At 40.7% G+C, this 26,103-nt stretch overlaps 1 protein-coding gene across 3 annotated transcripts in view; it reads left to right on the top strand.

The window, feature by feature from the left end:
• Positions 1-26,103, top strand: part of FAM114A1 (family with sequence similarity 114 member A1) — a 60,847-nt gene that overhangs the window by 1,800 nt on the left and 32,944 nt on the right. For 2 of the 3 annotated variants that reach the window (XM_043513958.1, XM_038400965.2), the window contains exons 2-7: positions 2,917-3,263; positions 5,124-5,211; positions 20,881-21,000; positions 21,169-21,275; positions 23,587-23,721; positions 25,718-25,870. In XM_043513958.1, the coding sequence (XP_043369893.1) occupies positions 2,925-3,263; positions 5,124-5,211; positions 20,881-21,000; positions 21,169-21,275; positions 23,587-23,721; positions 25,718-25,870 (942 nt within the window). In that variant the 5' untranslated portion in view covers positions 2,917-2,924. Of the gene's footprint in view, positions 1-2,913; positions 3,264-5,123; positions 5,212-20,880; positions 21,001-21,168; positions 21,276-23,586; positions 23,722-25,717; positions 25,871-26,103 lie in introns of all 3 variants that reach the window. The other variant, XM_038400966.2, reaches the window with a different exon arrangement.

The following is a 26,103-nucleotide window of genomic DNA, read 5'->3' as shown; positions in this document are numbered from 1 at the left end:
TGATATCCATTAAGCTTCTGACAGCACCCTCTGATCCAATTCTTAATCAGGTGGCCAGGCTCTGGAAACTGTATTATCTGGGACTGATGAACATGAAACCCAGAGCCTGTATGTCCCCTGCATACCAATGGCACTATAGCCCAAATCCTCTCTCTCCCCAATGGCCTTACATTCACCTCTTTGGGACAAATGAAAATAAATCTCTGTGGTAGCTCTGACATGAGATCCTTCAGGACAAATGAACGATTCCCCCGAAAACACTCTTTGGGGCCTTTTGGAGAGAGAAGAATGGAACCTCTTGTATGATGTCCTCTGAACGTCTCAGGATGTGATCTTTCACTCTGCTTAGAGCTTAGGATCAGACTCCAATCTATCTACATTTTTTTTTTTGCACGCATGCAGTTTCATTAATTTACAGTCATCACATGATTTTAACTTCAAATGTTGCTATTTCCAATTAGACTATAAAGGACCGAAAATGAGCTAACGTTAACAAGAATTAACTGAAAAGTGAAGGGAAAAGTTTTAATTTCAGATATATAGGGATTAACTCTCCTCTCTGGTTTTCTACCAGTTTAACTCTTCAGTTAAGCTACTCCTAATTTACACGAGTGTAAGCAAGATCAGAATCCAGCCGGTTCTGCTTAAATCATATCAATCAGATTCTTTATATAGTCTTAATCATTACAAATATATCTATATAGAACTCAAGTAGCCAAAACCCAAAGTGTGAATTGCCAACAGTTAAAACGAATTACATTCCTAAATTTTATAACCAACTTCATATACCAGAAAAAGTTTGAATGGGGGGGTTCACTTATTTATTGCATGTAAAATTTTCTGTCACTTTAATTACTGGTATTAGAAATGTCAAATGAAAAAATCATTTAAAAACATGAGAGCACCATATTTGTGTGGGACAGAAGTACATTTGAGTCTAAAATGAGGAATGTACCTACTAAAACTGTACACTTGACAGGTATGTATTCATATTTGAAAACTCACTGTCGTAAATCTGAAGTAACTCCAGGGGAGTTAAAGATCCTACATTTGTGTAAAACTGGTATGAGAGAAGAATCAAGCCCAGTATATCTGAAAAGCAGTTCTCCTTCATTTGTCTTCCAAGACCTACATTCAGGTAAATTCTCTGCAGCAGCTGATGGTATTACAAACTGCTACATTTCAATAGTGTTCACTTGTATAGTAAAGAAGAACAGCTCCCTTCACTACCAAAATTACTGGGTGAAAGTTTTTTGGACTGAGTTATACATACATTCAGACTGGATGATCAGAATATTCCCATCTGTCCTTAAAATCTATTAATTATTTTCCAGTGCTCTCTCCCCTGTGTGCTTTATATGGTTGTGTTCTCAGCAGCCTTGCATGTAAAACAGACTTCTGAACTGTCAAGGCATGTCACCTATGGCTGTAGATAATTAGTAAAGAGCTGAGTTTTAATAAATGCATCTATACTTTCTCTCTCTCATATATCCTGCCCTAAGTTTTGAATAGTTTCTCAGTTTTTCTTTAAACGCTTTTCCCTCAATTTTTCTGTGTGCATCAGATGCTTACACTCCTTATGCCTGATTCTGATCCCATGTCACTGAGCCTCTCAGGAGGTGCAGCAGAGAAGGTGCAGTCGAGGAGGGAATATCACGCAAAGATGGCTTTATACTATCTTTTTGTCTCTTGGACTCCGGGCTACTTTGGGAACCAGAGCAGTCCCTAGTATAAGTTACAGAGCAGCCCCAGTGCCTGCTTTTACCCAACATTACCCTGGCTAGCCAACCAGACCTGTCTGGGCAGTCTTTGTCCCAGGTCTGCCCACAGTATGCTCCTTTGGGGGGCTTTAGGGCTCAACTGATGATTTTTCAGAGAAATTCCCCGCAGGGCTCACTGCATGGCCCCTTTACACCACACAGTGTAAAGAAGCCACAAGAGCTGGAATCAGCCCATTAACTTCAATAGAGTTACTCCTAGTTTTCATCAGTACAAGTGAAATCAGAATCAGACCCACTGTAAGTGGGATTTGTTAGAGCTGGAAGAGTCACAAAAATACACTTTTAAGAAAGGACTGTGTGCACCCCCAGAGCTATTGAACAGCACAATTTTATACATCAAAATGCATGTTTTACAGCAGTTTTCGTACAAATAGTACTTGAAAATGCTTTACAGAGTTAAATAATGCATTTCTGGTTCAAAGTTTAAAAAATGGCTGTAGAAAAGAAAAATTCAGTTTTCACATGAGATTAGAATATGAATGGCATGTAGGATGGATACTAGAAACATTATTCCAGATGTCAAGGGTTACAGAGAGGCTGCTCTTCTTCCACTTGCTTAGGTTTCACCCATTATCTCACCAAGCAGAAGCCAATGCTAAACAAGCAAAGAGAATTTCTGTAACTCTGCCAGAGGCTATGGACCTACTATAGGAGTGTGGGTGAAGTTTTTTGGCCAGCAATGTGCAAGAGGTCAGACTAAGGCCAGATGGACCATCATGATCATCTAGAGTCTATTAGTCTATAATGTGAAGAAAAGAAAAAGTCTGGGGCAAATCTGTGTAGGGTTTTAAATCTGCAAGATTTCTTTAGATGAAGCAATCAATGTTCATTACATGGACTATATGTCCTCTGCTTGATCTCCACCTGAGTCTCTCATTGACATCAATGGGAGTTCTTACAAGATCCAGGGCTATAACTAGCCTTCCCAAATGGACCCTGATGATTTCTGTAGATGAAACACTGCAAATTTACAACACGGACTTCTGTAGTCTTCTTTCTCTTTATTAGCGTGCTGTTGATGGTGAGGAAGGCTATATATTTCAGTGCCTTTGTATCATTTAAGAGTTTATGGGATTTGAAATTATTTTGATTAGCTAATATAAATATACTAATTTCTTTGCTTTTTTTTAAGCAGAAATAAAAATGTCTGATGGCACAAGTGATGCAATACCCATTGAAGGAAAACCTGAAGTAATGGCAATGCTTAACAGTGATGTGTTTAATGATGCAGCAGAACACAGTGAAACAGCTGGGATCTTGCATGGGTCTTCCCAAGATGAACAGAGACAAGTTTCTCATAATACTAGTAATGAACAGGAAGGGGACATGGTTATCAATGAAAATCCTTTGACTGCAGAAGTAATTGCAAATCAGCCTTCCAGTGGAGAGGTAACTGAAAACATACCTACTGACTGCAGTGAGTCTGTGAGCCTTGATCCTGAACCTTTATCAGAAGTGACACCGAATGAACAAAGCAGTCCAGTAAGTAATCTTGTGTCTCTCTCTCTCTCTCTCTCTCTCTCTCTCTCTCTCTCTCTCTGTCTCTTCCAAAATATCTTGCCTTGATGGTAATTAGCTTTCTGTACGACAGAATCATGAACATGTTTCCACACTTTGTGCGAAGGACAGGATTCTGTAAAAATAATATATTCATTGCATTAGCATCTTGCTATGAAATAATCATGGTCAATTTTCTACAAAAACCTAGGAAATAAAAAAAAAAAAGCTGTGTTTAAAATAATATTGTTTAGGTTGCAGTGAAGAACTCCAAAGTTAGGAAGAGTCAGATTTGCCCATGTAATATAAATTTGACCCCCTTTTGCCTATGCACTATGATAGTCTTTAATTTCCCCCACATCCTGGTTCATTCAGTGCACAGGATGGACCAAAAAGTGGGCAGAAGTGGGTCACATATACAATCATAAATTGGTGCTTCCTTATTTCTGAGTTCTTGACTTTGCAACCTATACAGTGTCCTAGGGATATGTTTGTTTGTTTGTTTGTTTGTTTGTTTGTTTGTTTGTTTTCAGATTTACATTGTGATAGCACCTGGAGGCCTCAGTCGGATTTGGGCCACATTGTAGAACTGTACAAACATATAATAATGACAATCCCTGCCCCAAAGAGATGACAGTCTAAGGCCAAGTATTTAGGTATGTGCTTAATCCCTTTTGAGTTCAGTGAGACTTAAGCACGGTTTTAAATGCTTTGCTGAATAGAGCCCTTTAAAGATAAGACCTGACAGATGGACAAACACATGAGCTCAAAAGCAAGAGGATGTTTTCCTAAACTAGCTGTATTTGTTATTCTTAGCTAATTGGTAGTCAATTCACCACAATTCACAATCTGTCTAACCATTAACAGATGGCATTTCTATTATATGTTCCATAGAGCTCATTTACAAAATCTTGAAATATTTCCGTTATTATTACTATTGTTTTATTTATATTATTACCCTCTACTTTGAAAATTATAGTTAATTAGCCATAATAAAACAGTGAGACATACTTGAAATTAAAATGTACCTGGCTGTTGCAGGTTCTTTTCTACTTCAACTGAGTGCACAGAACTGCTTACGTTAGTAGCAATATTGCTATTGCTTGTGGATACAGTGTTTGCTACACCTGTAAAAGCAAAAGTTGTTTCATGTCACAGAATGGAATCCATGTCCAATCAGGACACACTCAGCAGCTTCTTCATGTTATGCTGTAAACTAAGAGGATGTCTGCTCAAATTACAAACAAGGAATTGTAGGTCAAGGACTGAAGGAAAGAGATTATTTACTCTGTCCCTTTGAAAATGCCTGAAGAGCACATAAGCACATGAGACATGTACCTTTTCTAATGAACCTGTTTTCCTGCCGAAGGTCTAATACATATTGAAGCTAGGTTACAAAGAAGTAGTATAGAAGTTCTAACAAGGCTATTGCTTTCTTAGCCTTATTAAAATGTGAATTACTGAAAATAGTCTAATACTATAATCTTAGCTGTTACAACTTATTTTCTTGAGAAAAGGAATGTAGGACTGTGCTCCAGAACTATTCTCTTCTCCACACCTGCCACAGAAGCATAAGCTTTCACCAGAAACCTCAATTTAAAGTGCCATTCAATGGTCAGTACATAAAATACTACAGCACTGCAACATCACCATTGTAAATAAGCCAGTATCTTCTCTTGGGTTTATCTTCCCACAGATTCCCTGTTGAATCATAAACATAATTATATTTTCTGCCTGGTGTCATCATTTATTACATGCTGGATTCTGTTTTCTAGTGTTGGTGGTTTTTCCTCCTGTCTTTGAGTAACAGATTTCTGATGGTGGACTGAATATTTTCTACTGTAGGATTTGGACTCCTCTCCAAAAGGAAGTGGATGGGGAGCTTGGGGATTGTGGGGCAAATCTCTGCTGTCAACAGCCTCTGCCACAGTTGGTAAGTGTTCAACCATTGAAGGTTGTGGCATCACTGGAAAGTACTTTTAAATCAGAGTTTTAATGCAGGTTGGCATGGTTAAATGCTCTTAAAGGCAACAATTAATGTCAAAGGGGTTGCTTACATTTTGTAAGATTTATAGGCAATCTTATCCTGATTTGAATGACAAAATTACTGGGCTATCATGATCTTTGTAATGTGGAAGAAAGATGGATTTTCTTCTTGTAAATCACTTTGGCTTTCCAAGGTCCAGTAAACTACCCCATTGGTTTTCAGCGCGTATAGGCTGAATAGGCATTACACATTTCCTTTTCTTTTAGGAGTACTTGCGACACCTTAGAGACTAACAAATTTATTTGAGCATAAGCTTTCGTGAGCTACAGCTCACTTCATCGTAGCTCATGAAAGCTTATGCTCAAATAAATTTGTTAGTCTCTAAGGTGTCGCAAGTACTCCTGTTCTTTTTCCAAAAGTACAGAATCTTTTTCAGAAAAGATCAGCAGATTGTGCTGACTATGTGAAATAACTGATTTACTATTTAGAGTCTACATGGGACTCTTGCATTTTACATCAAAACAATGAGACTTCACAGCTTAGAATTTTTATTTGTTACAACAAATTTATTTGATGGTTGAACTGATCTTTGCCTCTTTTTTCCTGTCTCACAAACTGTAGTTGTATGTCAAACTGCATGGTTAGTTAGGCTACCAGCAATAAAACTGTGAGTAACAGAGTTATTGCAGAGTGAAGTTCTACTTTATCTTTCCCTAGCCTGCTGTGCATTTTAATTCGTTCAATGAAAATATTACTAGCATTAGTAAATTCATGATTCATTATTTTTATTGACCAACTTTCTGGGACTTGTTTATGTAATTGTTAATTTGTGCTTGTAAACTAATATAGCTAGTAAACTTATATAGCTAGATACTCTATGTTGCATTTGTTAGCATTTCTATTATTTATATTTTTACAAAAGAAAAATCCAAAAGAAATTTCAATTACTTTTTTTTTTCTACTGAGTCATAAAATTGAATTAATCTTTTTTTGAGATTGTGACAAAATATTGCAGACAAATCAATACATAATTTTTAAAAATCTTAACTGCAGATAGGAATGGGTGTGCCGGGTTTTATTTAGATTTATTTTCCAGTTTCCTTACATAAAAATGATGTTTTGTTTTTCTTACATTCTGAAATGCTGACCTGAAAAATATGCCTATAGCTTTTCAGCTATGCTCATACCTTCAAGAAAATGAGCATGCATATCTTTGTTGCTGTATTGATATTTACATATGAGAATTCAGCATTTGCAGAACTATACATCTAGCTTTCATGCACCACAGAACTGTGAGCCAATAACTCAGGGAAACTGGATGCGGTTTTGCTGAACTAAGCTCTGAGCTAAGCACCTTTGATTATAACACAAGAAGCTGATTAGCTCAGAGTAGTGCAGCTGGGGCATGTCATCATTGTTGAGGATGTACATAAATGAGGAAAAGCAAAAAAAAAATGGAAATACAAATGGTTTTAGAATGTGAGAGTGACAGACATTCAAATGAAAAATTATTTGTTACTTTAACAACATGGAAATGGTAGGGTTCTCAGTGGTTCTGTGTTTTAGAGATGAAGACTTATTGATTTTGTTTTACAAAGTTGTGTCATATTTACGCAGATATTACAAATACAGTATCTTCTCACAAAATTAGTGACTCTTTTCTACCTACCCTCTCTTCATCTCTTTCCTAATTAAATTTGTGGCTTTGTCTGCACGGTCTCAAAGACAAAGGAGCGTCTCTTGAGTGAGAGGAGAACCCTTCAGTACCCCTGTCGTTTTGGAGAAAAACTCTGCTTGGGGTACTTTTTTTTGTTTTGTTTTTTTGTTGGTTAACTTGTTTGTTACAAGGTTAGAGAGTTTTGATTAGTGGGAGAAGGTGTTTGTGTAGAATGTTGTCACTGTCCTTCTTGCGACGGTGGAAAAGCTTTTTCAAAGAGGAATGTTTTGCAACAAATCCTAAAGACGGTCAGCTCTGCATTTGACTGCTCACCTCTGGAAATTTGTACCAAAGTCAGATCTCCTACATCAGGAACACTTTGTCTCCAACTCTGACACTTCATCCTGGGCTTTATGATCTTCATGGTCCCAGAGGAGTAGTGCTTAATTTGTGCAGGGCTTGCCAGGGCTGAGCCCCGACACCTCTGGGCTTGGCAGTTCAGAACCCGGGCACCTCTGGGCTTGCTGTGTCAATTATGAATATAAAAAATTGCTTGAGCCCCAGCACCTCTTTCATTACAAATTAAGCACTGCAGAGGAATGCAACTGTTGCAGAGATTCATATGTTGAATTCTGATCTTTACGATAGCTGGGGCATGATCCATTTAATATGTCAAAGAGTAGGCCCAAGGCCTAAAACTGGCATCTGAAACTGGCTAGGAGCCAGCAGAGGGAGTTGAGCATGGCCTGATGTGCTCATAGCAACCTCAACCATGGAAGAAGACAGCATATGCAGAACAGTTCTGCCCTCTGGTTCATATCTAGAAATACATGGCATCACAGCATGCTCACTCTCAAAGCTACTGGTTCCCCATGGATTTTAGGGTCCAGGTCAAAACTGCCCTCTGTGTTTTTAAAGCTCTCCAAGGACACACACCTGGGCTAGATTCTGATCACAGTTACACCATTATGTAAATCAGGAGTAAGTCCATTTAAAACAGTAAGTGAGATCAGATTCAGGCCCCATGTATGTTCAAATTCCAAAAGGTATTTATATGTATATGTTTTTATAACACAGCAACAAATGGCAGAGGAAATTGAATATCGATAAATGCAAAGTAATGCATATTGGAAAACAATCCCAACCATACACATAAAATGACAGGGTCTAAATTAGCTGTTACCACACAAGATAGAGATCTTGGAGTCATTGGGGATAGTTCTCTGAAAACACCCACTCAATGTGCAGTGGCAGTCAGAAAAGCTAACAAAATGCTGAGAATCGTTAGGAAAGGGACAGATAAAACAGAAAATATCATATTGCCTCCATGGTAGGCCCACATCTTGAATACTGCATGCAGATCTGGTCGTCCCATCTCAAAAAAGACACACTGACATTGGAAAAGGTAAAGAAAAGGGCAACAAAAATTACTGAGGTCTGGAACAGCTTCCATATGAGGATAGATTAATAAGACTGGAACTTTTCAGCTTGGAAAAGAGAAGACTTAGGGCATGTCTACACTGGCAAAGTTACAGCACTGGCAGTTACAATGCCACTCAGAGAGCGCAGAAGGAAAACCACTGTTGTGCAGAAAGAAAAGGAGTACTTGTGGCACCTTAGAGACTAACAAATTTATTAGAGCATAAGCTTTTGTGAGCTACAGCTCACTTCATCGGATGCATTTGGTGGAAAAAACAGAGGAGAGATTTATATACACACACACACACACACACACACAGAGAACATGAAACAATGGGTTTATCATACACACTGTAAGGAGAGTGATCACTTAAGATAAGCCATCACCAACAGCAGGGGGGGGAAAGGAGGAAAACCTTCCATGGTGACAAGCAGGTAGGCTAATTCCAGCAGTTAACAAGAATATCAGAGGAACAGTGGGGGGTGGGGTGGGGGGGAGAAATACCATGGGGAAATAGTTTTACTTTGTGTAATGACTCATCCATTCCCAGTCTCTATTCAGGCCTAAGTTAATTGTATCCAGTTTGCAAATTAATTCCAATTCAGCAGTCTCTCGTTGGAGTCTGTTTTTGAAGCTTTTTTGTTGAAGTATAGCCACTCTTAGGTCTGTGATCGAGTGACCAGAGAGATTGAAGTGTTCTCCAACTGGTTTTTGAATGTTATAATTCTTGACGTCTGATTTGTGTCCATTCATTCTTTTACATAGAGACTGTCCAGTTTGGCCAATGAACATGGCAGAGGGGCATTGCTGTGCAGGCAACTGTCAATGTGACCACACAATAGGGTGTTCACACTTGTGGCACTTGTAGCGCTATTTGGAGTGGTGCACTGTGGGCAGCTATCCCACAGAGCACCTCTTTCTCTTTTGCCGCTAAGACTTGTGGGAAGGTGGAAGGGGTTGCAGGGCATCCTGGGTGATGCATTGTTTCACATCCCAGCAATCCCTGTGCTTCCGTCCGCATTTGGCGCCATCTTTCAACAGTTTGTGTACTGCGTGCTCTGCCTCTTTCAAGCTGCAGGAATGGATCCCGAACTGCTGACCACTATGCTGCTCACTCTGACCAACACGTCACGAGTGGCAGGGGAGTTATTCCTTAAACTACAAAGTCAAGAGGAGTGTGATGTTGATCTCACCACATGTCGTAGCTATGATATAAGATTGCTCGTGGCTTTCACGGAGGTGCTGACCACAGTGGAATGCTGCTTTTGGGCTCGGGAAACAAGCACTGAGTGGTGAGATCACATCATGATGCATGTCTGGGATGACGAGCAGTGGCTGCAGAACTTTTGCATGAGGAAAGCAACATTTATGGGACTGTGTGATGAGCTTGCCCCAGCCCTGCGGTGCAAGGACACGAGAATGAAAGCTGCCCTGTCGTTGGAGAAGCACATGGCGATTGCACTGTGGAAGCTGGCTACTCCCAGACTGCTACCGATCGGTCGCTAACCAGTTTGGAGTGGGAAAGTCAACCGTTGGACTCATGTTGACGGAAGTGTGCAGGGTCATTAACTGCATTCTGCTCTGAAAGACCATGACTCTGGGCAACGTGTGTGATATTGTGAATGGCTTTGCACAAATGGGCTTCCCTAACTATAGAGGGGCAATAGATGGCACGCACATTCCAAATCTGGCACTAGACCACCTAGACACCAAGTACATTAATTGCAAGGGTTATTTCTCAATTGTTCTCCATGCGTTTGTGGATCACCGTAGACGTTTCACGGACATTAACGCAGGCTGGTCTGGAAAGGTGCATGACGCATGCATGTTTCGGAACAGTGGCCTGTTCAAGAAGCTGCAAGCAGGGGACTTTCTTCCCAGACCAGAAGATCACCATAGGGAAAAGTCGAAATGCCCATTGTGATCCTTGGAGACCCCGCCTACCCCTTATGCTGTGGCTTGTGAAGCTGTACACGTGGCAACTTGACAGCAGCAAGGAGCGGTTCAACAACAGGCTGAGCAAGTGCAGAATGACTGTAGAGTGTGCATTTGTCCGTTTAAAAGCCCGCTGGCAATGCCTGTATGTTGAGCTGGACATGGGCTGATGACAATATTCCTATGTTTGTAGCTGCGTGCTCTATGCTCCATAATATTTGTGAAGGGAAGGGTGAAAGCTTCACTCAGGGCTGGACCACAGAGGCTCAGCGCCTGGAGGCTGTGTTTGAACAGTCAGAGATCAGGGCTATCAGAAGGGTACAGCATGGGACCATAAGGATCAGGGATGCCTTGAGGCAACAAATTGAGGCTGAAAACCCCTAATATTTGTTACTATGCTTGGGACTGCAGTGCTCGTAAGCTAGGAGGTGACTGATGCACATGCTGCAAAAGGGAGCCTTAATGTAATTGTATGTTGCTTTGCAGTGCTCTTTTTGCTTTCACTTAATAGAATAAAGATTGCTTTCAAACAAAACACAATTCTTTATTAAAAGACAACAACCGGAAGAGAGAGTCAAACGAAAAAATTCATTAGCAGGGAGGGGGATGGGGGAAGGGAAGGTATCAAGAGGAGGAAGGGTACCAAGATGGCTACAGATTTGTGTATGTCCAGGGATCATACCCAATTTTCTCCTTTGGAGTACAATGCAGTGGGTGCTGTACTTCAGCAGGGCCAAACCCAGAGGAATAGGTGTTGAGTGCAGTGGATAGTAGGAGCCCACACTGCTGGACTGTGAGGAGGGAGGAGTGGAATGCTGTGGGTAGAGAGTGGAGCCAGGAGGTTGATTATAGTGTGTTGACAGTGTGCGGAAGGCGCATGGGAAAGAGTTTTGTGACAGTGGCTGCAGGGGAGGGCGGGTGCGGAGCTGTTCTGTTTGAAGAGCTAGTATCGCCTGGCGTGTGTCCACTTGGTGTTCTGTAACATTTAAGAGCCACTCGGTGGCTTCTTTCTGGTGTGCAGCATTCTCCTTTCAGGCCCTCTTCTCGCTGTCCCACCACTCCTTCAATTCCTGTTTCTCAGGGGCGAAGTGCATCATAACCTCACGGAGAAAGTCCACCTTAGTTCTTCGTGGCCGCTTTCTAATTTTGCGCAGCCATTCTGCTGTCGATAAGGGAGGCTGGCCTCCCAAGGTCCTCTCTGTGAAGTTTAAATGCAACATTTTACAGAAGCTGTATTGTTTGCAACACAGACAACACTGATTCAGTGCTTTAAAATACAGACAGTCCTCACTCACCTGTCACTAACTAGCTGACCCCAGGCAAACACACGTGAGCCAGAAGACCCCCCAAAATGGTGAGTTACCGTTAATGGGGAAAGAAACAAAGCAGCTCTGCTGAGGAACCTGCGGCAGCGGATTGCCCAGTATCTCAATGAGTTTCCTGGAGATCCGTGAGGGAGATTCCCGTGAAGCGAGGGAGTCTATCAACAGCCTGTTCCGCCGCTCAGACTAGGCACGCGGTAGGAGACAAGCCCGCTTTTTGCAACATTCCTGTCCTCAACAAATCACTTCAGCAATTCCCAAAATCAGATCCACTTATCAAGGGCCTCCTCTCCTGTATGCGCTTCAGCAAGATCCGATTGCTATGACTGGCTAGGTTCCTCCAGGATAGAAAAGAGCTCCTGTCTGCATGCATCTCTGGCCTCCGAGCGATCCTCTGCCTCTGGGTCCTGCCCCCACATTCATCCAAGATTTCCTCTTCCTGGCTTGGTGAACTCTTGACTTGCACAAGCCAAAGAAGTATCCATTGCGAAGGCCCTGTGGAGATGGGGTTGCCACCGAGTATTGCGTCCAGCTCTTTGTAGTACCAGCAGCTCGTGGGCGCAGCACAGGAGCAGTGGTCTGCTTCCTTCGCCTTGTGGCAAGCGTTCCGCAGCTCCTTCACTTTGACCCTATACTGCAGGGTGTCCCGGTCTTGGTCCCTTTCTATCATGTATTGTGAAATCTGTCTGTAGGTATCATAATTCCTATGGCTGGAGTGCAGCTGGGACTGCACAGCTTCCTCTCCCCAAATGCTGATGAGGTCCAGCGGCTCGGCATTGCTCCAAGAGGGGGATCACCTAGTGCGTGGAGCAAGCATGGCAGCCTGGAAAGGTGCACTGAGATCACTGTATGCATCACCAAGCAAACAGAAAGGGGACTTTCAAATTTGCAGAAGGAATGTACAAGGTGGGGATGACGGTTGGTCACCTGAGGGCAGGGAAGTAGAGTTCAAACTGATGACTAAGAGGCGAGAGCAAGCATTGTGGGACACCTCCCAGAGGCCAATCGCAGCGCTGTAATCACCACAGTGTCTGTACTGGCACCGCAGCGCAGTAGCCCCGTTACAGAAAGTTCTACGCCTCTCGTCGGGTGGTTTTTATTTATTTATTTATTATTTTTAAGAGCGCTACAACTGCACAGTTTCTGTGCACTAAGTGGCTTGGCAGTGCGTACACCTCAGGAGTTACAGTGCAGAAAGCTTGCCAGTGTAGATGGGGCCTAAGAGCTCTATAAAATCATGAATGGTGTGGAGAAAGTAAATAAGGAAGTGCTGTTTCCTCCTTCTCATAACACAAGAACTACAGGTCACCAAATGAAATTAACAGGCAGCAGATTTAAAACAAACAAAAGGAAGTATTTCTTTACAAAACGCAGTTAACCTGTGGAACTCTTTGCTAGAGGATGTTATGAAGGCCAAGCCTATAACAGGGTTCAAAAAAGAACTGGATAAGTTCACGGAGGATAGGTCCATCACTGGCTTTTAGACAGGATGGACAGGGATGCAAATCATGCTCTGAAGTGCTGCTAACTTCTGTTTGCCAGAAGTTCGGAATGGGTGACAGGGGATGGATCACTTGATGATTATTTGTTCTGTTCATTCCCTCTGAAGCACCTGGTATTAGCCACTGTTGGAAGACAGGATATTGGGCTAAATGGACCATTGGTCTGACTCAGTAAGGCCGTTCTTATGTTCTTAACTGATATGAAGGGCTGTAAACTGTATCAGTGATGCTCAACCTTTTCCATGCCATGACTCCATGTTATAAAAAAAAAATATTTCATGCTCCATGTAGCGACAAAGAAAGGGAAGATAGCTGCGACCCCCTGAAATCTGTTCAGGACTACCAGGTTGCAAAGCATGAATTTTATTAAATATCCTTATAATGTAAGAACTGTAAAAAATGTGTTCTTTTTACAGCAGCTTAATCATCTGTGTGTTATTTCAAAAGTGGTTTTTAACATCCATGTTATTTCAGTCTTAAACATATCATGCCCAATCAGCTCTAATTTATGTAATGAAAGAGATATTTTCTGAAGAGATTAAGTAGTCTTTTTTTTTTTTTACAACTACCCAAGGTATGAGCATAACATCCAGCCTTTGCTGTTGATGTTATTCCTTATTCTGCACAAAGGGAATAATGTATTTAGGGAAAGGAACTGCTTTTCACAGCATCTTAATGTTTCAGTTTCACATTTTCTCAGGCATTTCCACTTCTGTTCCACACAATGAAATTTAAGATATGTAACATTGATTACTACACATACCTACGAACCACTCATGCATACTGTGACATCAGTAAGCTACATTTCATTTTGTCATACCAAATGACAGAAAGACATCAGGAAACACAAAGAAAAGGTTTATGGTGGTTGATATTTCAGTGTACTGTTATGCAGGATAAAGAACTGGAAGAGGAATACAGATATGCACAATAATCAAGATAACAGAATACTGAATATGAGCAATGTGTAAAGAGACACATTATGCAGCTCTCTAATATCAATTAATTGATAATTCAAGTTAAATAGTGGCAGAATAGAAACCCAAATATATTTTCACTGTATTATGCATATTAATGGATGTGTAAGTTTAAACGTGGGCATCTGATTTTTACAACTTATGTGGTGTGTTGTGCACATATGCCATAAATTAGGGAATAGGCTTTGGTATATGCAACCAGTCCAACATAAGTGAAGCAAATATGTAACTTATGTAATGCATTAATATAAAGCAATAAAACATCTAGGTACACTATTGTGGATTCATTAAAAACATGACCATTTTAGAGAGGGAGGGGAAAAGGGCAAAGAAAATGGTTCTTTTTGTGACACAATGCAGTTATGCTGTTCATGCCATAGTGGGACTGATTCTCTTCTCATTTACACCAGTTCAACTCCAGTGACTTCAACAGAGCTACTCTCAATTTATGCTGGTGCCAGCGAGGAGAGACTCGGACCCAGCATGCTTTTAAACAAAAATCTTCTTACCTCATTAAACAGCAACCTACTTCATTCTTTCTCCCATAGCCTCAAACATTTAATTAGTGTGACATCTAGCGTCAAATACTGACCATGATTCAGGTTGCATTATGAAAGCTTTTTGTTTAGCACTGTGTCACAGTGTTCTTTCACGGACAACAATGCTAGTGGGGGTGCTGAGAAGAGTGGGAGCCCAACAAGACCAGTTAAATGTCAAGGTTACTTTGGAGATGAAGGACATTTTCTTTAAAAAAAATAAAATAAATTGTTTGTATATTTCAAAATAATTAAGTAGAGAAAGAAGACTGAATCCACACTGAAACTGCTGCTAGAAACCAACAACAACGCTAAGCAAATTACTGCCATACTCTAAAAATGCTAATCCGTTTGGAAGTGCTAAATCTGGGCTTGAAGGATAATGAAACCGCCAGGGATGAACATCCATTTCAGTCAGCCTTGAAGAGAGCTATTAGCCCTTTAAAATGTTAACTGGTCAATCACAACTGTGCAACCATTTCAGCTACTTTTGCAAAGAACAATTTAAAACAAATAAAGCATAAGACAGTAAACATTTGTCATGCTTGAATGGGAACAAGCAAGCCTGTTACAGAAATGAGATTACTAAGAAATAAAGTCCAAACCTAAAGTGTTGCTGCTAGTTTTAGTATGAGAAAAGTGGCTTTGTTTGTAGCACTTGGTACATTAAGGGAATGAGGAACATTCAAGTGGATTGAATCATGTGATGTCTGTTTTCTGTTATATTGGAACAGATGAAAGAGAAAGTCTGGGATGAATTACTCAGCTACTCAAGAGAATATTTTTAAGGAGAATAATAAATATTCAATAAAAGAAAGCTACATTGCAAGGATTCCTTAATGACAGTATAAAAAGCTTTTCTCCATTTCCTCTCTATATAGGAATTATAATACTACTCAGACCTGTGGTCCATCTAGTCCAATAAATAACCTATTTGACAGTGGACAACAATAAATACTTTAGAGTTAGGAACAAAAATTCCTATAATGGACAATTAAGAAATAGCCTGTTTGTAGGGGGAATTTCTTTCTAACCCCAAGTAGGCAGAGTCTGGTTTACGCCTGGAAGCATGGGGGCTTATATCTTATATAACTATGTTTCAATTTTATCTAACGTAACTGTGAGTATTCATCCACAAAAATGTCTAATCCTTTTCTAAACCCTTCGATACGAAGCTCTTGGCCCCAATTATATCTTGTGGCAGTGAGTTAGACAAGTCAATTATGTGTTTAAAAAATATTTCTTTTACTAGTTTTAAATGTGCTTACTTTCAATTTTATTGACTGTCCCCTTGTTTTTCTACTATGAGAAAAGGTAACTATGAGGGTAAGTATAAAAATCATAGGATTAGAAGGGACTGCAAGGGACATATAGACTAACCACCTAATCTAATGGTAGGATATTCTCTATACCATTAATTATTTTATATAACTTTACCATATCCCGCATACCCATCTTCTCTCTAAACAATACCATTCTTTTTAATGTTTCTTCATACCATATATCATGTCTCTTTTTTAGTCCTGAAGGGCCACATTTTACCATCAGATAAAGGTGTCTCTCAATTACCTTAATGAGAAATGTGCATGTGCAACTGAGGCCAGAATTCTGTTTTGCAAGTTAAATGCTGTTCTCAGTTACATGCCTGCAACCTCAGTTATTTCCAATACATAACGAAGGATTGGATTTGGCCCTATTTAGATAATTTCAGCATACAATTCAGAGACTGCTAGAGGTCATCAAGTCCCAGTTGCCTTTCATATACAAAGAGGGAGACTTTTTTAATTAGATATATTTATCACACACACACACACACACACAAAACCTATGTTAAAAGAACATTATTAAAGTTGCAAAGTCAAACACACTTACATTAGGAAATACCAGAATACAGGTTGCCTGTGTAACCTTATTTCAGCACCCTAGGAAATTGGATTACGATACTGTCTTTATTACATGCTATTTTTTCCATGGGATCCCTGCTTCATTCAGTGCATGGGATGGATGGCGCTCTCTTAATGATCAGTTATTCAATATTTTGTTTTCTCCTCATTCTTCAAAGTGTGGCCCCATGTCTTAGTTACTATACACTATTCATACCCTGCTCTGAAGACATATTAATTTACTAATGGGCTTTTCTGTAGTTCTCTTCACTATAGTATCCGAGTGCTTTATTAATATTATTAATTAATTTTCATAACAGCCTGTAAGGTTAGGGTGTGGTATTATCCCCACTTTATAGATGGAGAACTGTGGCACAGAGAGATTAAAGTCAAAATTATCTACTAGTTTCAGGTATCCAATCTGTGATGCCTAACACTTGATTTTTCAGAACATGGAGCATTGTATTGCACTTTATATATTCAAAGCACAGTTCCCAGTTCTTTAGCTACAGTGGTGAGTGCTCAGCACTTTTGCAAATCAGGCCCCAGGGTCTCAAATCAAGCACACAGAAAATTAGGAAATACAATTAGTGACCACACGTGAATTGTTAGATTTAACATTACACAGGAACGCTGGGGCAGAAGTAGGATTAGAATCCAATTCTCCAGGGCAGCATTCAACTGCCTTAAGCATGAGACTATCCTTTCTCTTCTTGCAATCCCCTGCCTCATTCACTACACATATTCAACTTCAGAAACAAATGAAGCAGGGGTCCTACAGACAGCAGCCTCCTTCACTAACAACCCTGACTCATCCCCAGAGTAGGTCCATCCTGTGCACCGAATGAGGTAGGGGTCCTGTGGAAAAAATAGTATGTGATCTTCTAATTAAAGACCGTATCATAATGCATACACACAAGGGAATTGAACTGAGTTGCAGTAGTGATAAAATTTATATCCAGTGTAAAAGAAACATTAGACCAGGGATGGGCCACATCGGGGATGCGCAACTGTATGGAGGGCCGGGTAGGGAAGACTGTGCCTCCCCAAACAGCCTGGCCCCTGCCACCATCCACCCCCTCCCACATCCCACCCCCCTCAGTACCTCTGACCCATCCAACTCCCCCTGCTCCTTAACCCTGACTGCCCCCTCCCAGGACTCCCCACCCCTAACTGCCCCCTGGGATCCCACCCCCTATCCAACCCCCTCGCTGCTCCTGTCCCATGACTGCCACAACCCATATCCACACCCTTGCCCCTTCCCGCCCACTGGGACCCCACCTCCATCCAACTCCCCCTGCTCCTTGTCCCGACTGCCGCCCCCGCAGAACTTCCACCCCATCCAACTGCCCCCTGCTCCCTGTCCCCTGACTGCCCCTCGGGACCCCCTGCCCCTTATCCAATCCCCCTGCTCCCTTACCATGCTGGAGCCAGCCACGCTGCTGCATGCCCGACAGGGGCGGCAGGCCAGAGTGCTACCCGCGCGGTGGTGTGGCTGCGGGGGAGGGGATGGAGGCTAGCCTCTCTGGCTGGGAGCTCAGGGGCCAGGCAGGATGGTCCCGCGGGCCGGATGTAGCCTGTGGGCCATAGTTTGCCCACCTCTGCATTAGACAATAACCTGATCACATAGTGGAGTAAATACAGTAACTCCTCACTTAACGTGCTAGTTATGTTCTTGAAGAATGCAACTTTAAGTGAAACGATGTTAAGCTAATCCAATTTCCCCATAAGAATTAATGTAAATAGGAGGGGTTAGGTTACAGGGACATTTTTTTCGCCAGACAAAAGACATTATATACCTATACAGTATAAGTTTTAAATAATTTTAAACAAACAATTTAATACTATACTCACCAATGATGATTGTGAAGCTTGGCTGAGGCAGGAGCATAGCGGGATGGGGCGCGGAGGTTGGCCCTGCTCCGCCTGCTGGGCGTTCCAGCGGGGAACGGGGTCAGAGCGTGGGACTTGCCCCATTCCACCTGCCCAGGGCTCCTGCCGGGGAGTGGGGTGGGGATGCGGGGGCTTGCCCCGTTCCGCCCGCCCAGGGCTCCTGCCGGAGAGTGGGTGTGGGGTCTTGTCACACAAATCTGCGGGGTATATGCAAAAGGATTTTCAGAAGCTCTCAGCATTGTCCTAACCCTGGTCCCATTGACTCCAGTAGGAGCAGAGTTTGGCAAACACTGCATGCTTTTGAAAGAACAACCTTTACCTAAGCCTGCCTTGAGGTTGTAAATAGTCCATTGACTTCAATGGGACCGCCTACCAAATACTTTCCTAAATGAGAGTGTAATTCTTGTTTTTCTGCCACCTGATCCAACCAGAGCTTCTCCTATCCAAAGGTCAAATGTCCAGGTAACGTGAACAATGAAAGCTGGTTAGTATTATTGGGGGGAAGATGATTTGAAGGTTAAAATTAGAGCCCTAAGATAACCCAGGAGAGTGGGATGATTGATTGTTTAGAGAGCAAAGGTTCATAAGGGAAAGCCCTACATCTGTGTTCAGAGCCTAGTCCTGTAAAGTCCTGAGCATCCTCAACTCTCCTTTGTATCACCTCTCGGGGCTTTTAGGGAAAGTGTTCCTAAAATGCCAATCCAAGTAATACACTTGAGAACAAATCCGATAGCCCCAAAAATGTTGGGGAAAAAATGAATTGCATGAATTGTATTCTTTGAGGGTGTCAGAAGGCAAGTGAGCAAGGGAGACCCAGTGGATACAATGTACTTCGACTTTCAGAAAGCCTTTGACAAGGTCCCACACCAAAAGCTCTTAAACAAAGTAAGCAATCAAGGGATAAGAGGAAAGTATATGTTTAAAAGATAGGAAACAAAGGGTAGGAATAAATGGTTAGTTTTCACAGTGGAGAGAGGTAAATAGCAGGGTCCCCCCAGGATCTGTACTGGCACCTGTGCCATTCAACATATTCATTAATGATCTGGAAAAGGGGGTAAACAGTGAGGTGGGAAAGTTTACAGACAATACTAAATTGCTCAAAATAGTTAAGTCCAAAATTGACTGCAAAGAGTTGCAGAGGAATCTCCCAAAAGTGGGTGACTGGGCAACAAAATGGCAGATAAACTTCAATGTTGATAAGTGCAAAGTAATGCACACTGGAAAAAATAATCCCAATGATACATACAAAATGATGGGGTATAAATTAAATGTTTTCACTCAAAAAGGAGATCTTTGAGTCACTGTGGATAGTTTGATGAAAACATCTGCTCAGAGTGCAGCAGCAGTCAAAAAAGCTAACAATGTTAGGAACCATTAAGCACAGGATAGATAAGACAGAAAATATCATAATGCCACTATGAAAATCTTTGATATGCTCACACTTTGAATACTGCATGCAGTTTTGGTCACCTCATCTCAGAAAGATAATTAGAATTGGAAAAGGTACAGAAAGGGGCAACAAAAATGATTGGGGTGTGGTACAACTTCCATCTGAGGAGAGATTAAAAAGACGGGGGCTTTTCAATGCAGAAAAGAGATGACTAAGGGGGGATATGATAGAGGTCTATAAAGTCATGACTGGTGTGGAGAAAGTGAATAAAGAAGTGTTATTTACCCCTTAACATAACTCAAGAACCAGGGGTCAACCAATGAAATTAATAGACAGCAAGTTTAAAATAAGCACAAGGAAGTACTTCTTCACACAACACACAGTCAATTTGTGGAATTCATTTCCGGGAATATAGTAAAGGCCAAGACTATTAACAGAATTCAAAAAAGAACTGGATAAGTTCCTGGAGGATGGGTCTGTCAATGGGTATTAGCCAAGATGGTCAGGGATACAACCCCATGCACCAGATAGCCAGAAACTGGGACTGGATGACAGCAGATATGTCACTCAATAACTGTCCTGTTCATTCCCCTTGCCACTGTCGGAAGACAGGATACTAGGCTAAATGGACCATTGGTCTGATCCAGTATGGCCATGCGTTCTTATGAAACATCTGAATTCCACTTAAGCTCCAGCCCTGGGAGGCACAGAGCACCCTCAATTCCCATATCAGTTCATCAGAGCTGAAGGCACTCAGTACTTTGAAAGATTGGGCACTACATTTACCTCTCTCTCTCACAGTAACAAGATTTACAATGATCTATATCCTATATCATTTGTATTGTATTTCAGTTTCATCATTTCTGCTCAATTAACATACAGGACATAAGTTTGAAATGTGTTAATGTAACTAGTGAGTAAATGAAGGTCTAGCTGGCTTTTCTGACCTAGAAAATAAGTTAAGCAGATGTAGTAGGCTTCATATTTTGTGATTTTCACCTAATTTTTAATGTATTTACTAAGCATTAAATATTATGCCTTGTTAGTAGTAATAAGAGTGTTTCCAAATCACAGACACATGCATAATTGCATCTAAACAGGTCATGGATTAACTGCAGTAAAGGAAAAAGCAGGGGCCACTCTAAGAATTCATAATGCGAGTTCAACATCTTCAGAAGGCGCACAATCTGCCACAACTGAGAGCGAAACACCAGGGATCAGTAAGTAGCTTATTAGTCCAAATTGAACAGAACTTTTTGACAAATTGTCAAATGTATACAATTTAGGAAATACAAAGATTTTAGTGACAGAATCCAGTTCATTGTGATTTGTTGAAGATAACACAGTGTTGAAGATGCATTGTGCCTGACTCTCTTTCATTTTATTAGATTCCAATGATGTCCCAGACCAGAGCTGCATTGGGGTTTCACCTTCTTCTCCTTCATCTGGATCTCGTGGGATGCTGTCAACAATCACTAATGCTGTACAGAACACAGTGAGTAACTCAAATGTGTCTTGTCTTCTCAAGTTCTCCTTCGTGCCCTCTAATTGCAAGTCATATTTGAATACGAGGGTTTGGGAGTTGTGTGACTGTTTGAAAAACAGTGTTTGAACCACAGATCTACAATGACACTTTTACACAAAAATAATTGGCTCAATATAAAATTTCAAGTATATCAAAGAAAGTAATCAATTTAGGCTACACCTACACTGCGAGCTAGGGGTGTGATTCCCAGCTTGCCTGCACATACTCACGCTAGCTCGATGAGAGCTAGTGCACCTATAAACAGTAGCATAGCTGTAGTAGCACGGGCAGTAACAGCAGAGGCTCAGCTTAGCAATGCTGAGACATACCCATGAAGTTCAGGTGAGTTTGTATTCAGCCTGGTTTTGAACCATGCCACTGCATCTTGCTGTCCATGCTACTGTGGCTCCACTACTGTTTATACTTGCGCTGGCTCATTGAGCTAGCGCTAGTATGTGTATGTGAGCTGGGAATCACATCGCTAGCTCAAAGTGTAGACATGGCCTTTGAGTGAACATTTGGGACTAGACTTAGTTTTAAAAAAATTCTGGCAGCTGCACAGTGTATATTTATGCAAATCCTTGGGAGTCATGTGGAGGTGTGGTGCTCTCATGTGATTTTTATTAAAATCAAGTCCTTCGTGATTAACTTTGAGAGAAGGGTTTTTGATATTTTCCTGGCAGATAAAACAAAACAATCCTACATTTGCTTGGTTCAAGACTTTTACTAAATGATTCCTTTTCTTCTCTACCCTGGCCTCTCCCTCTTTGCCTAGTCTCACATCTCAAACTGTCTCTTTGACACTGGCTATCTTGGTTCCATCTCAAACTCAACATGGCAAAATTTGAACTATCTATTCATCTTTCCTCCCTTATCCATTATTACCATTGTCCTCTCCATATTCCTTGTCATCCAGGCTCAAAACCTAAGCATTGCGTTTCACTCTCTTCTTCCCTTTCCTCCCTTATATCCCCACTTTTGCCTAATCCTGTTGCTTCTTCCATTTTACCATCTCCAGTATCCATCCACATCTTGCCTTGTTCCTTTCAGTGTGTATAAAATGCTACCACTACAGTCATTTTCCTTTGAACTCTTTTGCATGGTGCTCTACATGGGTTTGCAGAAATTTGCCTGCAGCATCTAGGAAGCATAGGTGGCAGGGTTTCCTTTGTGAAAAACTGGTGAGGGTGATGTTCCATTACAATGACTGTCCAGCTCATTCGAAGCATAGCTTTGCTCTAATGTCAAGGATTCTGGGAACATGGGAAAACTTCCATTGATCACTCCTTAAGGGCTGCAATGAGAGTCACAGAGTCAGTGAGGTTGTAGCTACCCACTATTTGCTGCTGGTGGTGGGTTTGGGTGAGACTGCCTGAGCTCTGTGGGGAGGCCAGTTTGCATGTGGGAGAATTAGGAGGGTGAGCTGGAAAGTTAGAGCTGTCCATGTGGGTGGTGAAGGCCATCATATCAAGGTAACAAATGGTATCAAGAAGAAAAAGAGCAGTTTAGATTCCTCATGGTAATGTAGTGACTCCTGCCTATTGTTGAAGAAAGTTTCCTTCAGTGTTCTAATATGGAGAACAAAGGCAGTCTTGACTGCTGAGACCTCTGTAAAGTTTTCCATGTTCAGCTCCTCATTTGAGAAGCTGCCAAACATAGAGTCTAGGCTGAAGACAGAACAGTTAGCCAGTGTAGGTGGTTCTTCCATGTAGCTGAACCAATGAGAGAGGTGAATAAAGCTGATGAGAGGACAGAGGAACAATGCTTTCATGTGAGAGAATCTCCCATGTAGCAGTTCATTGCAGCTGTCAAATGAAAAAATAATCAGTTACATGAGTGAGGTGAGCTCCTCTCATAAGGGTCCTTAACTTCAAAGGGACCTTTTGTACCTAAGATTTGCACTGACCCACTGCATGCCGTTTAAAGGAAAAGATGAGTCATCCATGAATACAAAGCAAATATGTCTTTATTCTCTGATTATTATTATTTAATTTATTAAGAGAATTGCTATTGGGTATATTTCTTATTGACATCAAGCTATTAAATATCATTCAAAATAAGTTAATTTTAAAGATTTTGTATAGTACTTTTTCTCCAGGAAAATGGATTCAAAGCAAAGTGAGATGATTGATGAAGTCATAAATCCTATTATTAGTAAGAGTGGAGAAACTTTAGGAAATTAAAAATTCAAAGTCTGCATCAGCAGTATCAATGTTTTTTACAATTTCTTATTAACTTAAAGTGTAAAGAAAATAACCACACTGCATTGTTTTATGTGCAGGGAAAAAGTGTTTTGACTGGTGGTCTAGATGCTTTGGAATTTATCGGCAAGAAAACCATGAATGTCCTGGCAGAAAGTGATCCTGGATTTAAGCGAACCAAAATACTGATGGAAAGAACAGTTTCCTTATCTCAGGTTAGACTGCTTCAAACCTGGTTTGTTAGTGCAGTTGCAAATTACTGAGCCAGAATTTCATTCACATCAGTAGTAGGGTTAATTTAGTATAGTTAGATCTATGCAAATAAAAATTATGCATTGTGTCAGCTCCACTTTGTTGTCTTCAGGACCGCAAAGCAATGAAAAGTCAGCACTTGCATATAAGTAAGGATGTGCAATTACTGGTTTTTATAAGATACTGTGTCAGGTGATAAACACTGTACTCTGGATAAGTGATCAAATGTTTTCATATTTATAAATCTTGCATTCACACCAATACATACATAGTTGTAGTGCTTTCCTGGGGAATGAGTAATAGTGGAATGTAGCATTCATTTTATTGGGAAAAAAATTAAAGCAGTAAAAAATTATTACTTACATTCTTTTAAATTAATGCTATCATCTAAGGGAAACAGCATACTCAACAGCAATGCACCATGCCCTCAGCTGAGTCAAAGACACTTGATTTGTGTCTTCAAAGATTCAGAGACCTTGTAACAGTATAATCTGAACATAATCATTGCCAGAACCAGTTACTTTAGCTCTCCAGGTACAGATGTTCAGTAACTGCTTACTACTTTTGCTAACTGCAATAGAATTTCATCAATAAACAGTGTGTGTGTGTGTGTGTATTAATAAACACAGATAGACCTAGGTAGCATAAAACCTATACTGTATGTAGTAAGGTTAAGGGAAATCCTATAGCAGTAGACATTAAAAGGAATCCTTTATATTACCACAGTATTTTCCTGTTTGTAGAATGTAATATTGCAATGAGATATTTTTCTCTCAATAAAATGTTTCATTTTTAACATCTACTACTTTAAGCAGAAACAGAATGATACTGTCAGAGCAGATCTAAAGCAAACTAATTCGTACTAAGCAAATTACATAATTATACACTTTACCTATATCTACTTGAGCAGTGCTCCAAATGGCCATTACTGTTAAACAAGAAATATGTATAGCCATAAAATACTACAGTCCCAGTACTGCAGCTGAAGTTCCTAAGTGGATCTGATTGCAAGATCAGGGCTTAGTTTTGGGTAATGTGTTTCTTGAAAAGCATTCCAAGGCACTTCACAATGTAATATTGCAACTCTGGTAATAAAGGGGACTCTCTCAAGTAGTGTAGACTCAATATTTGATCTGACTGAAAATTTATGATCTGAAGAAAGTCATCTAAATTGTAAGAACCAATTTTTCAAACACTGGACTACAATTGTGTCTGCAAAAAATACGCATCTACATGAAACCAGCTAATTGCATGGGCAGGTATATGTTAATACATTCAGTTAAGTGATGGCATGTCCATCCTATTCTGGACTTCACTTAAGCAGATATTTAAAGTTAAGCATGTGCTTAAGTGTGGTCCTGAATTGGGGCCTAAATAGGCAAGGGAGAAAGGAAGTGTTACATGCGGGTAATAAGAGGTGGGGAAATGCGGCAGAGAAAGGTAAAGTGATTGCCTAGGTTTACACAGAAAGTTGTAGAATAACTGAACCCAGTTCTCCTGAGTCCCACTCCACTGCTTTCTTTTAATCTAATTTGTGCCTGCAAAATTTAGGTATGAAGAATTGTGTATGCAGTATTGAAAATGGGGCTCATTTGAAAATCCGACTCAATATACTTTGTACATCTAATGAATACTTGAATGCCATGTCATACCAAATTGAAATAGGAAATAGTGCAAACATGGTAGAGCTAGATATTTCATTCTTGTGCAGAGGGATAGGAGAAGGCCAAAGTGCCACATAAGCGTTAAATGTCAAAATAGGCTTAAGTGGTGCATAGGCTTTGGATAGGTTGAAATTTAACTCATAAATACAGTGGAAAATGTGTACAAGAGGCCATTTCTTCTTACGCAATCTTCTGTATTAAGAGAGCATTCTATAATATCTCCAAATGTATGGAGTGCAGTTCTGATCCTGCAGTGCGGTCAGTAAATTAACATGAATGATGTATATTTTTGCAGCTGTTGCGAGAAGCAAAAGAGAAAGAGAAGCAGAGATTGGCCCAGCAAGTTACAGTTGAAAGGACAGTACATTATGGGCTGCTTTTTGATGAGTTCCAGGGTTTGTCCCATCTTGAAGCTCTGGAAATACTGTCAAATGAAAGTGAAACCAAGGTACAGTATACAAGCTGCATAAATAACATTTAATGAAATACTTTTTGTAAGCGTTAATCTCCTCATACAAGTCCCATTAAAGTCAATAAGAGTTTTTTCATTGATTTCACTGGGCTTTGAGTTGGTCCCAAGGGTCAACCCCTTATATCATGAAGTCAGTGAGCGTTTTCCCAGTGACTTCAGGAGGACCAAGATTTAGCACAAAGAAAGCAAGGAAATCTGCTATTGAAAGT

The sequence above is a fragment of the Dermochelys coriacea genome, chromosome 4 (genome assembly GCF_009764565.3).
Source record: "Dermochelys coriacea isolate rDerCor1 chromosome 4, rDerCor1.pri.v4, whole genome shotgun sequence".
NCBI lineage: Eukaryota > Metazoa > Chordata > Testudines > Dermochelyidae > Dermochelys > Dermochelys coriacea.
Note: the sequence above shows the minus strand (reverse complement) of the source record. Positions and strands in the feature narration are given on the sequence as shown.